The sequence below is a fragment of the Cynocephalus volans genome, chromosome 16 (assembly GCF_027409185.1).
Source record: "Cynocephalus volans isolate mCynVol1 chromosome 16, mCynVol1.pri, whole genome shotgun sequence".
NCBI lineage: Eukaryota > Metazoa > Chordata > Mammalia > Dermoptera > Cynocephalidae > Cynocephalus > Cynocephalus volans.
In genome coordinates this window covers 7099523-7115977 of record NC_084475.1, presented here as the reverse complement: position 1 = coordinate 7115977, position 16455 = coordinate 7099523, and the positions used below count along the sequence as shown (strand labels likewise).

General features: G+C 42.0%; 1 protein-coding gene across 2 annotated transcripts in view; it reads left to right on the top strand.

The window, feature by feature from the left end:
* The window catches only part of MARCHF10 (membrane associated ring-CH-type finger 10), an 87447-nt gene that overhangs the window by 23955 nt on the left and 47037 nt on the right, over positions 1-16455 (top strand). For both annotated transcript variants that reach the window (XM_063081361.1, XM_063081360.1), the window contains exon 3: positions 13515-13686. In XM_063081361.1, coding sequence (XP_062937431.1) covers positions 13515-13686 — 172 coding nt within the window. The remainder of the gene's footprint in view (positions 1-13514; positions 13687-16455) is intronic.

Genomic DNA, 16455 nt, shown 5'->3' with positions numbered 1-16455 from the left:
TAATATTTATGCACGTGCATAAATATACATGTTAGGGTAATATTAGCTGCTGTAACAAAGGGAGCAAAAATGCAATAGCTCAGTCAAGATAGAAGTTTATTTCTTGCACATGTGACAGTCCTGGTTGATGTACCAGATCAGCAGGCAGCTCTTCTCTACTCAGACCTTTAAGGACTCAGGCTGATGCTGGGTCTGTTGTCTTCAACGTGTGACTTTCATAGTTGCGGTTCCACCTCACAGGAAGGGGACAGGCAGAAGTGCGGGTCCTGAGATCTTCTCTAAAGCAGGCCGTGCACACTTTTTCTACTCACAATCCCCTGGTGAGACCTTCCTCCTGAGACCACTCCTAATTGTGGGGGAGGCTGAAAGATTTAGTTTAAGGTGGGCAGACACATCCCAGCTTCAACTCATCACACGTGAAGGGATGTTGGTGGAAAGCTAGTATCTCCATCCCAGTCATTATAAAGGGTCTGAAAGAACACAGACCGACCTATTAGCAGTTTTTATTTCAAGGTTAATGGGTTTTTGAATGTTTTAAATTTTCTTCATTTCTGCTCATCTTTATTTTTCCATTATAAGCATGAATTTCTTTTGGAACACTTTTCAAAAACAAACTATTGAAACAACAAAGAGATGATTTCTCTGGCAGATTTGCAGGATGCTTTGTTTTCTTCCTCTGAAAGCAAAAGACAAGCTAAATCATAAATACCACTGAAAGCATTCTTCTACTCAGTGTAAAAGTTGATGAAATCACTTTCTGTTGGACCCAGACAAAATAGAGCCAGGAAAGGCACAAAGGAGGGGATTCACGCTTCCCTGTCTGAGATAAGAACTGTTTCCAAGGACCTTCTTAAAACCCATCAGAAATCCCTTCACATTTCACATCCTTCACTCATCTCCTGCTTTGCACGTATACACTTGTTTCTGTGACAAAGTTTATCATGAGGCATTCTTGAAAACTGCAGTGATTCAGATAAGGTGCTCCAAAAACAGTCTTGCCCAGTAATGGCATCTCAACCAATGAACTGACAAATCTGACTTTGAACCTCCAAAACCAGTGAACTCTGTTTCCAAACAGCTTACGTGGACCTCTCCTTTCTTGCCAATAAAAGCTTTCTCTTACTTTCCCTCATCGAATGCATTTGTGGCTTGCCGTGGCTTGCATTTCGGACTATAATCCTTTTTTTTTTTTTTTTTTTTTGGGCTTTTTTGTGACCGGTAAGGGAATCTCAACCCTCGGCTTGGTGTCGTCCCCACCGCGCTCAGCCAGTGAGCGCCCCGGCCATCCCTATAGAGGATCCGAACACGCAGCAGGAGCACTGCTGCGCTCCCAGCGCCGCACTCTCCTGAGTGAGCCACGGGGTTGGCCCTATAATCCTATTTTCTATTCCCGAATAAACTCAGCATATTTGCAGATATTTTTTTTCTGATGTGTTTTTGAGGTTAACATCAGAAACCTTCAGCTGGACCCATTCTATCACAGTGACTGAACCCTTTGCTTGAGGCTCAGAGCTCCCCACAATCTGGCCCCACCCTTCTCTCACCCTCTGTCCTGGCCACTTGCCTCACTGTCCGGGTATCATGCCTGCTTGTGTCACTCCATCCATGCTTTGGCTCATGAGCTGCCTCCAGTTTAGCGAGATCTTACTCCTCCCTCAAATCCCAGCACACACCTACCACCTTCTCTTGACTTCCCACCTTTTCTCCTTCTCTCCTTTTCTATGGCCTTTAGAATTGGGGCAACTCAATTTATCGTTTGATTAAATGTTGTTTTGCATTTTGCTAGCAAGGCATTTATCTTGCCTCTCCCACTGTAAGCTTCTTGTTTTTATATTCCTTTATAGTGCCTAGCACCGAGCTGACAACATAGTAGGTTCCTATGATACTTCTGCACTGACTTCCATGTTTTATGACGTGTTATTTTGAGTAGGAGGCATTTTTGTGGAAAACCTACATTTGATGGCCAAGCCCTCGGTGTTACTCAGAGGCTCCTCTCAGCTCAAAAGAGAATATGAATTTGAACAAAGGATGAAAGGGAAATACGTTGTAGCAAAACCATACCTGAAAAATACCCAACTCAAGGGCAGTCTCAACGTGCTATTAAACACTACATTTTAGGTAGGTTTCAAGATGGCGGCAGCTGCGGCGGCTGGCGCGGAGTAGCTGAGGTGGAAAAGGTGGCCACTGGGCCTCAGGCAGCCGGGAAACTTGTGGACCTTCCTCTGGCCATCTCTTAAGGGAGGACTGCTGCTGCTGGCCGGTCGTGGGGGCTCAACGCCACTTTGCCCCCGGCAGGAGAGGCTGCCTCATTTACAGGCAACAGCTTTGAAGTGTGGAGCAGGAAAAGAACTGATTCTTAGCTGCAAAAGCGAGTCTTGAAACAGGGAACACGGCGCCAGGGCTGCTGTGGATGCAGCCAGGATCCCGGAGGCTGGGGCCGCACTGAAGGCGGCCAGCTGCCCTATTCAGGATTCGAGGTTTCAGGCCGGCATTAAAGAAGACTCCTGGGAGCGCCCGAGCGGCGCCGCGACTGAACAGCCCGAGGCGGCAGCGCCGAGAACACGGAAGGCAACAAACCAGAGACAGAGCGAGCGCCCGACCTGGCACAGCACTGTGAGTGATCCCTGGCACAGCTCTGTTCGGGGGGTGGATGCCCACGTGGCTCCCCACCTGCACCACCAGGCCACTCACTGCCCCGGTGCTGCCTCCATTTTCCCAGGTGCGGGCAGCTCCGCCCTGCTCGGCCATCACTGAGCCCTTTTGCTTGGCCTGGCGCGGGGCTTTCCGGACCCTGTGGGCCGGCCTCCTCTCCCACTCCCTCCGCGGTTCTCTGGCAGGGCTGGGGGTGTGGGGCGTCCCGACCAGTGTTGGGAGGGCTAGAAAGTATGGGCGGGCCGACTGTCACTCCACCACACCCTGGACTCCGGCCCCGGTAAACTTCCTGTTACTGGGAGGCAGATACCATCTCTGCGACCACCAGTTTGGAAAAAAGCCTAACGAATTTCTGGTTGGGAATAGTGTGGTAGGAGAGTTCCCAGGTCCGCTTGAACCTGCCGGAGAGCAGGCTGCAGGCGGGCACTAGACTCGGTTTATACCGGGGGGATACAAAGGTGAACAAGACCCGAGAAAGATCTACACAGTGCTACAAAGGCACCCAGAGAGACCGGTCGTCTGTGCCTAGCAGAAACCTGGTAGACTTCCTGGGCGAGGCGGTGCTGAGCAGGCTCTTGAAGGCCCAGCTGATAGACGAGGGGTGCAGAAGACACACCCCAGCCCAGCACAGTGTGCACAGAGGGGGGAGACGTGCGGCCAGGGAGGCGGAGACTCGACAGAAACCATACACCCGGTGGGGTCGCCACTGCACGATCTAACAGCCTGGGCCAGAGCACACGGAACGGGGAGAAGTCCTGTAAGAAAGTGAAAGCTCAACAGAGATCACACACCCTGTGGTACGTGATCCACCAGCCCAGCAGAGTACAAGCTGACCAGAAAGGTGGATCCCCGGAGAAGCCCAAGACCCGAGGCAACCACACACACAAGACACTAGAGGCCAACTGAGCAGTCACGGCGGGAGCCATACCAAATTGGCAACCACAGCAACATCCTAGTTAGTCATTAGTCTTAAACCGGTGGACTGTGAAACCCCCTGCCACAATGAATAAACACCAAAAAAAAGACACCAGAAATACAAAAAATCAAGAAAGTACACCACCAAAAGTTAATAAATCTCATACTCTAGATCCTATAGAACAAGAAGCCCTTGAAATAACTGACAAGGAATTTCGAGTGATAATTCTAAGGAAACTGAATGAGATACAAGAAAACTCAGCTAGACATCATGATGAAACGAGGAAAAGTATACAGAATCTGAAAGAGGAAATATACAAGGAAATCAATGTCCTGAAAAAAAATGTAGCAGAACTTGCTGAACTGAAGAAGTTATTCAGCGAAATAAAAAACACAACGGAGAGTTTAACCAGCAGGCTTGTCGAAGTTGAAGAGAGAACCTCTGAACTTGAAGATGGGCTGTTTGAAATAACACAAGCAGACAAAAAGAAAGAAAAAAGAATCAAGGACATGGAAGAAAATCTGAGAGAGATATCAGACAACCTCAAGCGCTCAAATATCCGAGTCATGGGTATTCCAGAAGGGGAGGAAAATGGAGATTCCATTGAAAACATATTCAACAAAATAGTGGCAGAAAACTTCCCAGGTATAGGAAAAATCACAGATCTTCAGATCCAGGAAGCTCAACGATCTCCAAACGTATTCAACCCAAAAAGGCCTTCTCCAAGACATGTCATAGTCAAATTGGCAAAACTCAGAGACAAAGAGAGAATCTTAAAAGCTGCAAGAGAGAAGCGTCAAATCACCTATAAGGGAGCCCCAATCAGGTTAACATCAGACTTTTCATCACAAACCCTAAAAGCTAGAAAGGAATGGGATGATATTTTCAAAATACTAAAAGACAAAGATTGCCAGCCAAGAATACTCTACCCTGCAAGGCTATCCTTCCGAAATGAGGGGCAAATAGTATATTTCTCAGACAAACAAAAACTGCGGGAGTTCACTACCACAAGACCACCCTTACAAGAAATCCTCAAGGGAGTACTGGGTTTGGTTCCTGAAAAATAACTACCACTGCCATAAAAACCTAAGAAAAATCTAAACCCGCTAGTACAATAAAAATGGCATTCATGAAGAGAAAACAAGCTAACAAAAACACTATCTACAACCTAAGGAACCAACAAACAAAGAAACCAAACAGTAAATCAGAAAGCAAGGAACAAAAGACACCTAAGACAACCAAACAACCAATAAAATGCTAAGAATAAATCAACACCTTTCAATAACAACTCTTAATGTTAAAGGCTTAAATTCCCCCAATTAAAAGACACAGACTGGCTGACTGGATCAAAAATCAGGACCCAACTATATGCTGCCTACAAGAGACCCACCTCACCCATAAAGATTCACACAGACTAAGAGTGAAAGGATGGAAAAAGATTTACCATGCAAACAGAAAAGAAAAACGAGCTGGAGTGGCTATTCTTATATCTGACAAAATAGACTTTAAACTAAAAACCATAAAAAGAGACAATGAGGGACACTACTTAATGATAAAAGGACTGATCCATCAAGAAGACATAACAATCATAAATATGTACGCACCCAATGTTGGAGCAGCCAGATTTATAAAACAAACTCTATTAGACCTAAAGAAGGAAATAGACACTAATACCATAATAGCAGGGGACCTGAACACTCCACTGTCAATATTAGACAGATCATCTAGGCAAAGAATCAGTAGAGAAACACAAGATCTAAACAAGACTCTAGACCAATTGGAATTGGCAGATATCTACAGAACATTCCACCCAACAACCTCAGAATATTCATTCTTCTCATCAGCACATGGATCATTCTCCAAGATAGATCACATATTAGGTCACAAATCAAGTCTCAATAAATTCAAAAAAATTGGAATTATCCCATGTATCTTCTCAGATCACAATGGATTAAAACTAGAAATTAATAACAAACAAAACTCTGGAAACTATACAAACACATGGAAATTAAACAGCATTCTACTTAATGACATATGGGTCCAAGAAGAAATCAAGCAGGAAATCAAAAAGTTTATTGAAACTAATGAAAACAATGATACATCATACCAAAACCTGTGGGATACTGCAAAAGCAGTATTGAGGGGAAAATTTATTGCATTAAATGCTCACTTCAGAAGAATGGAAAGATGGCAAGTGAACAACCTAACACTTCACCTTAAAGAACTAGAAAAACAAGAACAATCCAATCCTAAAGTTAGCAGACGGAAAGAAATCATTAAGATCAGAGCAGAACTGAATGAAATTGAAAACCAAAAAACAATTCAAAAGATCAACGAATCAAAAAGTTGGTTTTTTGAAAAGATAAATAAAATTGACAAACTATTAGCATGGCTAACAAAAAAAAGAAGAGAGAAGACTCAAATAACAAAAATTAGAAATGAAAAAGGCGATATTACAACTGATTCATCTGAAATACAAGGAATCATTCGAGACTACTATAAACAACTATACGCCAACAAATTTGAAAATCTGGAGGAAATGGATAAATTTCTGGACACACACAAGCTCCCAAAACTGAACCGTGAAGACGTAGAAAATTTGAACAGACCAATAACAATAAAGGAGATTGAAGCTGTTATCAGAAGGCTCCCAACAAAGAAAAGCCCAGGACCAGATGGATTCACAGCAGAATTTTACCAAACATTCAAAGAGGAATTGACACCGATTCTTTACAAACTATTCCAAAAGATTGAAACAGACGCAAATCTCCCAAACTCATTCTATGAAGCAAACATCATCCTGATACCAAAACCAGGTAAAGATATAACCAAAAAAGAAAACTACAGGCCGATATCCTTGATGAATATAGATGCAAAATTCCTCACTAAAATACTAGCAAACAGAATACAGCAACACATACGAAAAATTATTCATCACGATCAAGTGGGATTCATCCCAGGGATGCAAGGTTGGTTCAACATACGCAAATCAATAAATGTGATACACCATATTAATAAACTCAAACACAAGGACCATATGATCATCTCTATAGATGCTGAAAAAGCATTTGATAAAGTTCAGCACTCATTCATGACAAAGACCCTCTATAAGTTAGGTATAGAGGGAAAGTATCTCAACATAATTAAAGCCATATATGACAAACCCACTGCCAATATCATCGTGAATGGGGAAAAGCTGAAAGCTTTTCCTTTAAGAACAGGCACTAGACAAGGATGCCCACTCTCACCACTCCTATTCAACATAGTGTTGGAAGTACTAGCCAGAGCAATCAGAGAAGAGAAGGAAATAAAGGGCATCCAGATTGGAAAAGATGAAGTCAAACTGTCCCTGTTTGCAGATGACATGATCCTATATATCGAACAGCCTAAAACCTCTACAAAAAAACTCTTGGAATTGATAAATGATTTCAGCACAGTAGCAGGATACAAAATCAACACACAAAAATCAGTAGCATTTCTTTTCTCCAATAGTGAACATGCAGAAGGAGAAATCAAGAAAGCCTGCCCATTTACAATAGCCACCAAAAAAATAAAATACTTAAGAATTGAGTTAACCAAGGAGGTGAAAAATCTCTATAATGAGAACTACAAACCACTGCTGAGAGAAATTAGAGAGGATACAAGAAGATGGAAAGATATTCCATGCTCTTGGATTGGAAGAATCAACATAGTGAAAATGTCCATACTACCCAAAGTGATATACAAATTCAATGCAATCCCCATCAAAATTCCAAAGACATTTTTCTCAGAAATGGAAAAAACTATTCAGACATTTATATGGAACAATAAAAGACCACGAATAGCCAAGGCAATGCTCAGCAAAAAAAATAAAGCTGGAGGCATAACACTACCTGACTTTAAGCTATACTACAAAGCTATAATAACCACAACAGTATGGTACTGGCATAAAAACAGACACACTGACCAATGGAATAGAATAGAGAATCCAGAAATCAACCCTCACACTTACTGCCATCTGATCTTTGACAAAGGCACCAAGCCTATTCACTGGGGAAGGGACTGCCTCTTCAGCAAGTGGTGCTGGGATAACTGGATATCGATATGCAGGAGAATGAAACTAGATCCATACCTCTCACCGTATACTAAAATCAACTCAAAATGGATTAAGGATTTAAATATACACCCTGAGACAATAAAACTTCTTAAAGAAAACATAGGGGAAACACTTCAGGAAATAGGACTGGGCACAGACTTCATGAATACGACCCCAAAAGCACGGGCAACCAAAGGAAAAATAAACAAATGGGATTATATCAAACTAAAAAGCTTCTGCACAGCAAAAGAAACAATTAAAAGAGTTAAAAGACAACCAACAGAGTGGGAGAAAATATTTGCAAAATATACATCTGACAAAGGATTAATATCCAGAATATATAAGGAACTCAAACAACTTTACAAGAAGAAAACAAGCAACCCAATTAAAAAATGGGCAAAAGAGCTAAATAGGCATTTCTCTAAGGAAGATATCCAAATGGCCAACAGACATATGAAAAAATGCTCAACATCACTCAGCATTCGGGAAATGCAAATCAAAACCACATTGAGATACCATCTAACCCCAGTTAGGATGGCTAAAATCCAAAAGACTATGAACGATAAATGCTGGCGAGGCTGCGGAGAAAAAGGAACTCTCATACATTGTTGGTGGGACTGCAAAATGGTGCAGCCTCTATGGAAAATGGTATGGAGGTTCCTTAAACAATTGCAAATAGATCTACCATACGACCCAGCCATCCCACTGTTGGGAATATACCCAGAGGAATGGAAATCATCAAGTCGAAGGTATACCTGTTCCCCAATGTTCATCGCAGCACTCTTTACAATAGCCAAGAGTTGGAACCAGCCCAAATGCCCATCATCAGATGAGTGGATACGGAAAATGTGGTACATCTACACAATGGAATACTACTCAGCTATAAAAACGAATGAAATACTGCCATTTGCAACAACATGGATGGACCTCGAGAGAATTATATTAAGTGAAACAAGTCAGGCACAGAAAGAGAAATACCACATGTTCTCACTTATTGGTGGGAGCTAAAAATTAATATATAAATTCACACACACACATACACACATACACACACAAACCGGGGGGGGGGGGAGAAGATATAACAACCACAATTATTTGAAGTTGATACAACAAGCAAACAGAAAGGACATTGTTGGGGGGGAGGGGGGGAGGGAGAAGGGAGGGAGGTTTTGGTGATGGGGAGCATTAATCAGCTACAATGTATATCGACAAAATAAAAATTAAAAAAAATAAAAAATAAAAAAAATAATAAACACTACATTTTGGTGTTCACATTTTTAAAATCCAGCAATTTTCTGGCCACATACTGCTTCCTTACCCTCTGTCCACCACACAGAACTTTATCCCTACTACAGCTGGAGAACACCATACACAGGTGTCCCAGTATTAAGAAACCCAAAGCATGAAAATGCATGGTCATCACCCATGTAAACTGGATGGTGATTTCTGCAACACACAAAGGATAAATTTGCATTATAAGAAATACCAAGCAGGTGTCAGAAAACATGTCTCATACTTGCCATTTCAGTAGCTTGCAGCCATAAGGTTCACCCAGTGGCCATTCAATAGTGAGATGGATTGTGATCACGAAGCAAGTTCTAATGTCCCACATGCCTCTCCTTAGAGAGTGGACCCAGTGGTGGTCAAACATTATGAAGACCTTCATCACTGAGGCCACTCTTGTCTCAGTTTAGGGCCTCAGGCTGGGTTATTCCAACTCGCTAGCATGAGAACCAGAGAGAAGACTGCAGGCAGGAGAGTGTTTTCTACAGCGCTCGCTGGTAGAGACAGGTGCCCATGGTATTCATGCATATGGCGCCCCAGCTGACTGCAAGAAGCATCTTGTGGCAAAATGGAGCGCAAGGGCATCTAGTGCTGATCCTAGTTGTACCCAGCCCCACCCGGCAGCCACAGCTTCAGGTGGGAGAGACAGATGGGGGTCAGCTGCAGTTTGATTCAGGTGGGTGGTACCTGAGTCCAAATAATTTATAAAGGTTTCTGATCCCTGTTCTTTATTGTCATTCAAGTTTGCAATTCTGGTGACCTCAAAAGCGTCCTGAACACATGTGAAGGATTTTGTTACTCTTAAGAGCCTTTTCTGGACAAGAGAACGTTTAGCCTGCTTTGTGCTACGACAGCACTCTGTGTAGAACATACTTTATATCTTGAAGACGTAAAGGTGTCCGTCCTATCCAGAATGCTGTTTATACAAGCTGCCGTCAATTCCCTAAGGCACTGCTTGTGTTTGAGACACAATTTGAATGTGGACTTTGCGGACAGCACTCTGCAGATGCTCATTTGCACACATAGTCCCTGAGTCAACCTTCCCATGTTGTCACAGTTTGACTGTTGAGGGTCACTACCTTGATCACGCACTTTCATCAACTCATGAGACTAAATTTATTTCAAATGTAATAAACACGCAGTCCTTCTCCGGCACCATCTTGGCACTACTCTGCCTCTTCCCTCATATACGCAGCGAGTCATGCCCTGATATGCGCTGTGTCATAAGACCCGCTCAGCTCAGCCTTCCATCACGTGACACATGGCAAAGATGGGTTTGGTTCTCATCACTCAGAACTCAGTAGCACACCTCGGGGGAGGGACAGAGGTGGCACACCAGTTGAGAACAATTTCCTGGGTCTTGGAAAGGAGCCATCAGGAAAGAGTTGAAAAATACCTTCAAGTCTCTCTGTCTGCAACTATTTTAGTCTACTTGCTCTTCTGATCATCTCTGTTCATTGTCACTTTACCATCTCAGACTCAATATTGTTAGGTCCCAGTTTTTAAAAATCTAGTCATTCTCACATTACCAAGGAGACGCATCCCACTTCCCAACCCTTGTGTCTTCATCTTTCAGGAGATCTAACTCGAACCATTACAATGTTACAAAGTCATTACTTTAGTGTCCAGTGCTACTTTCATTCCCTAATTGTGAGTCCCTTCTGTTCCCAGTGTGTCTTTCTCTGAACTTTTGAGAGATCCTAGCCCTGAACAAAGTAATATCTCCATTTTATTATGTTTGATGCCAGAAGAGCAAGTTGGGGATCTTTGGAAAACCTTAAACCCCAAAATAATAATTTTCCAAAAGGGGCTGGCTGGTTAGCTCAGTTGGTTAGAGCACGGTATTGTAACACCAAGGTCAAGAGTTCAGACCCCCTTCCCAGCCAGCTGCCAAAAAGAAAAAAGAAATTGATAATAATAACATTCCAGAAAGTATTGACTAATTTTGTCAGTAACTTATTTTAGTTAGCATAGCTTTATTAGGAATTTCATCCACTTCCCAATAGAGAACTTAAAGTATACTTATGTATCATGTAGACTTGGGTTTGTTTTGTTTTGTATTTTGTTTGTTTGTTTGTTTTAACATTTTAGGCTTTGACTTTGAAAGATTGAGCTGGTTTTCTTCCCCCAAAGGAATAGCAATGTGTTGTCGCCTCCACTTCCCTGTGACATTTTAACTTAGAAACATATGGGGAAGAGAGGAAAATTGTAATTACTCTTCAAGATTTCAAGAGGAAAAGACACGATTTTAAAATCTACTTTAAATCAAAAATGTTAGTTATTATCGTTCAGTAATCTCTAAATGTTGTTAAATATGTGCTGTTAGAGCTTTACTGTCTGAAAATAAATTGCACCATATTTTCTTAAGACTGGATCAATTTCAACTGGCTGTTTATAAGACTGTCATAAGTTAGGTGGCTTGCAGGGCAAGAGTCCCGTGTGAAACTGACCGATGTCTCCATTCATCCCTCTTTTGAATGGGTGAAATCCAATAGAATTTTTCATTGGGGTCCCTGGCTTTGGTTTCAATAGTGGGTAGTTAAGGTTCAGTACTTAGCTAGTTAATTTTTTAAATGGCTGGACATGAATGAATGGCCAACTATAAAAGCCAACACTTACATGACACCTACTGTTACAGGCACTTAGTGCTGTCCTAAGTGCTATACACCTATCTTAACTCATTTAATCCCCACCAAACCACAAAAAATATGGATACTATTGTTCACAGATGAGAAAGTCTGAGATGCAGAGAAACGAACTAACCCAATGTCTCACAACTGCTTCGTGCAAGAGCCAAGAGTCACTCCCAGGGTCCAGAGTCTTAAATACCACACTTGAGTGCCGGAAGGAATTACTACAACTTCTCCCACCCAGGGGTCATCCTCTCGGGGTGATATGGTGGTTTTCATGAGAGAGGATAGATAGGAATGGCTGAGAACCTGAGAGACCATGAATAAAGACAAAAGAGTGGAAGTGAGTTGTTTAAGATTCCTCAGTGAGGCCAGCAGGGAAGGATCCGTTTCGCTAGCGCACTCATGAGTATGACAGTTCTTGCCATAGTGGCGTCCGTTTCCACCTGGCAGAACACCCACTTGGAGGTGCGATGACAGTCTTAGGCGTCATAATCAAAATTTGCCCACATTTCCTTTTCTGAGAGTAGAGAACCTATCTCACATTCAGAAACGACCTCATGTTTCATCTTTGACTTTTCAGGATCATTTTCAAGGATTTCTAATAAATTGCAGAATCAAAAGGGAAAAGGGAGTACAATCAATTCATGAAGTCCTGTCCTTCTCCTGTTCCTTTATCGGAGGGTGGTCTGTTTTCTGAACACGTACAGAGAAACAATAATTATTTGTTTGAAGTCTGTATCCAAACTCTAAATTTAAAAAACATGATTTATTGTCTTGGAGGATAATGGTCTGTCCACTTGTAGATTTATGTAGACTTCTTTGTATAAGACTGACAAGCAGGGGACTTTTTAAGAGTTTAGTTTGTCTTATGTTGCACCCAATAATTCAAAGCTATTCAGAGTATTTTCCTGAGTCAGGAGTCTGTGAAATGAAAATGCCACAACTGCCAGTGAGAACGATGAGCAAGATCAATACAAATTGCAACAGTTGGGGAGGTGCTGGGGACATTAATTTAGCATTCTGTGTCTGCAAAAGACCACATTTTCAGAGGACTTTGCAATACTGGATTAATGTGCAATGTAGGAGAACTTAGTGACCCTCCTCCCACCCAGTGTTTGAGGGGAAGGACCTTGTGATTTTGTTTGTTGTAGAATGTGTGGCCTAGCAAGTGATGCTAACACCAGGACCTAAAGTCATAAGGTTGTAGGTAGATCACCCTTTAAGACCAGGTTTCTGATATTTATATTGTTTTCATCATTTCTTTGGTGGTGTTAAGTGTAGCAAAGCAGAAAACTGTTGAATGCCTGGATAATTTTTACAGCGTCTGCAAGACCGTGTTGAGATATTCTGACACTTCAGGAATCATGTGTAGATTTATGCTGACCTCTTTATAGAAGACTGACAATTAAGAGACTTTTTAAGAGTAGTCTGTCTTACGTTGCACCCAATAACTCAGAATATTGAAATTGAGGTCTGATTTAATCAGTCTCCAACACACCATCTAAATATCCTTTTCATTGTCCAGTATATGATTAACGTAAGGAACGTTTTTCCTCACCCATCCCCAAAGTAGTTCCAGTAACAAAGAGCAAGAAGTTTAAAAGCACTGATTTTTTCCGCCTGCTTTCACATGTAGCTTTTAACATGAGCTATGTATTGATCATCAAATTACTTAAGGATCAGAAATGCGTTCCTTTCGTAAAGGTCTACAAAACAAACTCAAAGAAATGCACTCTTTTCGTGATGTTCTGCACAATAGACTCGTTAACTTTGCTGTTACTTCTAAGTCAATACGGACCACCAAAACCTCCCTGGTGAATGGGCAGGTTGAGCGTGGCGGGTGCTCCAGTGTGACTGCTGCAGGGGTCCCTGCATTTGCTCCGTTTCCTTTTGCTCTGCCTAGCGAAGGTGACCTACTTGGCCACTGATACCCGACATCTTCCATTCCTGGTAGAGTTCCAGTGAGGAGGACCCTCTGACCGAGCCAAGATCATCCACCAAGATATCTGCACTTAAGAGTGATTCCCGATTTCCAGCAATTGACCAAACTTCGGTCAAGCAGAAACATAAAAGTACCATGACTTCAAAGAAACCAGAGAAAGTGGACCCCGGCAAACCCTCTCCAGGTGAGTGGCTGGTTTATTGAAATTCACAAAATCTAAAATCCCAGTATTAAAGGTAACAACAACCAAATGGATGGTATTGGTTACACCTCGTGTCTTCCAAGTGGCTAATTCAGGTTTTGGAAGGTCAAAGATCCTATGCAAATGGTAAAATTAATCTCAGAGTAGAATACCAGGTCAGGGAGATGTGAATTATGCAGAGTAGCTGCCTCCATCGCCTAGATTTTCTGCCCAGTCGTTGGCTTTGTCTGGCACCCGCCTGGAATTGCTGCCTTTTCATCTTTCTTCACCCTTCCTGGGGGATAAAGGCGTGTGGCCCCAGGTATCAAGTTTTATGACTCAAGCAAGAGCATGAGGAGAAGCTTTCAAAAGCATCTGAATGGTTTAATTGACAGTCAAGAGAGAGAGCAATAAAGTCCTCCAGTTCTGGGTTTGTCCTCTCTGGGAGAAAAGGAGCTTGATAAATCCTCCCTTTTGTGCAATTTGGTAAATAATTCACTCTTTCGCTGCCTTTGATGCAAAGACCAGTCTTCTGCTCGAGGCAGAAGTGACTTAATAGAATCCAGAAAGGGGCTAAAATCAAGGGAAAGTTTAGAATCCCTCAGGCTCATCCTCACGAGAGCCAACATCTGTAGGACAAATTGGATTCCTCCGGGAACTGACACCTAGATTGGGGTGACTGGATGGAAAGGACTGCCTTCTGCTTTGCAGTTGGATGGAAAGGATCCAAACTAACTGCCTAAGAATTTGTAAATAGTGCGCAAATTCATTAAAATCCAAATCACAGCCACTCTCTAATCCTAAATAGCTCCTGTCATGCAACGACCCGTCCGGTTAAGTCTTAATGCATTTTTCGGAAATGGCAGCTTTCACTCAGATTAACCACCCACGTTTTATTGCTTTACTGAAGTCAAAACCAAATTGACTTCTGGAATGATGTCTTTGCAGGCAAAACCCCAACTCTTGCTCCTTATTTAATCAGGGGAAAGTATCATCAGCTTCTCATTTTAAAGACCTTTAGTAGGAATTAGGCTTTCTATTCAGCTGCTTAAGGCTGAAATAGAGCAGGTAAGGTCATTCTGCAAATATTTCAAAATACAAGTTGTGATTTATTGAATTGAGGATGATTTTCAGTGCAAAAATTTGAATTTAAGTTTAAATAATGCAATTCCACTTATTCAATATAGTTTTCAGCCTTCTTGTGAAAATCAGGTAGCTGTCATCTGTGGAGAAAAAGTCATTAAAATGAACCAGTTAGGCCCACTCAATGAGTTAGTCTGTCTGATTAATACAGATGTTTTTCAGACTGAGCAAACTCTGTATGAAACTTACAACACTGACAAAAAGGAGGAATTAATTCACTTTACATCCTGTAAAACATCAAATTTGAAGAATTAGACTGAAAAACACCAACCTTATAGGCAAGACAGCCAAGTTGGCAGAACAATATCTATTTCATCAGATGAGGGATGTTTCTTGTAGTAAGAGCCTTTACAAACCGCCAGCTTTATCATTGTATTATGGCCCTAGCCCTTGTCTAAGATCCAGGCAGCTGTGAGCTGGACTGTGGCCTGGTTGTCCAGCAAGCACTGCAGCTCTGGTGACTGATGTCACTTGCTACAGAAGCCAAATCAGTTGTGCAGCAATCTGGGTTGATCGAGAAGCTGACTAAAAGCATTGGTGTGTTAAGATCCATTCATTTTACACGTGTGGACTCTCCCTCAGAGCTCTCCAATAAGCATAGCAAAATTAGAACCTCGAGCCATGGAGAGAATTTAAGCTGAGTCTGTTCAGGAAAAGTCGAGTTGGGTAGTGGTGACAATGCAGGCAATTCAGATGGATACTATGCTGTTATAGAAAAAGAGAATTTGGTATCTACATTATGTGGGTACATTGAGCTTATTCACTAGGTAAATTCACAGTTTCCTGCTTTTTTTTTACCTCTGTAGAGAAATATTTTCCTAAATGATTTTGGGGTTGATCCAAAGTTGGCCGTGAGTCAGCAAAACTTTCCATGTTAGACCTGAGATTCTGTGCAAAATGGAAGCATCAAACACAGTGAGATCCCTTTGCGACATCTGACTAATTGGCTAACCCTTCCATGCTGTATTATGCCAGGCTTTTACTGAATAAAATCATATAGCTGGGGGGTGTGGCCTGGCTTTCTGCAAATCTATGTAATGCTAATCCATGCCATAAAAAAGGGGTTTTTCCTTGTGTGTGAAGTGCTATCTAAAAAACTCTAAAACAGCTATTTACAATATAGAAACTATTCGTGCCTTCTATAAATAGATTTATAACCAAGGAGGGTGTCAGATTCTCATAGTTCTTTGCACTCTACTAGAAGGCGTTCATGCATCTAAGTTCAGTTCATATATTTCGTGCAACTGTTTCTAGATGAGTTAACTTGTGAGGCTTCCTGTTATCTCTCCCCATGCAGTGGGGTGTGCAGTTTATGGGCGAGTGCTTTGGAGGCAGAATGCTTGAATTAGCATCTGGGCCCCGTTTCTTACTTGCTGTATACCTTTGAGCAAGTAACTTCTCTGCATCTCAATTTCCTCATCTGTAAAATGGGTAAAAAACAAACAAACAAAAAACCCAGATCCTACCTGCTGGGATTGCTGTGAAGACTCACTGCTCAGCCATTGGAACAGTCCCTGACTCTGTAACCATTCAATAAATCATAGCATTATGATATCTAATGCACGATAGCAGCATTTAGTAAGGAGAGTGGATCAGAAAATTTGTTTTCTTTGTCCTAAAGTTGTCCTC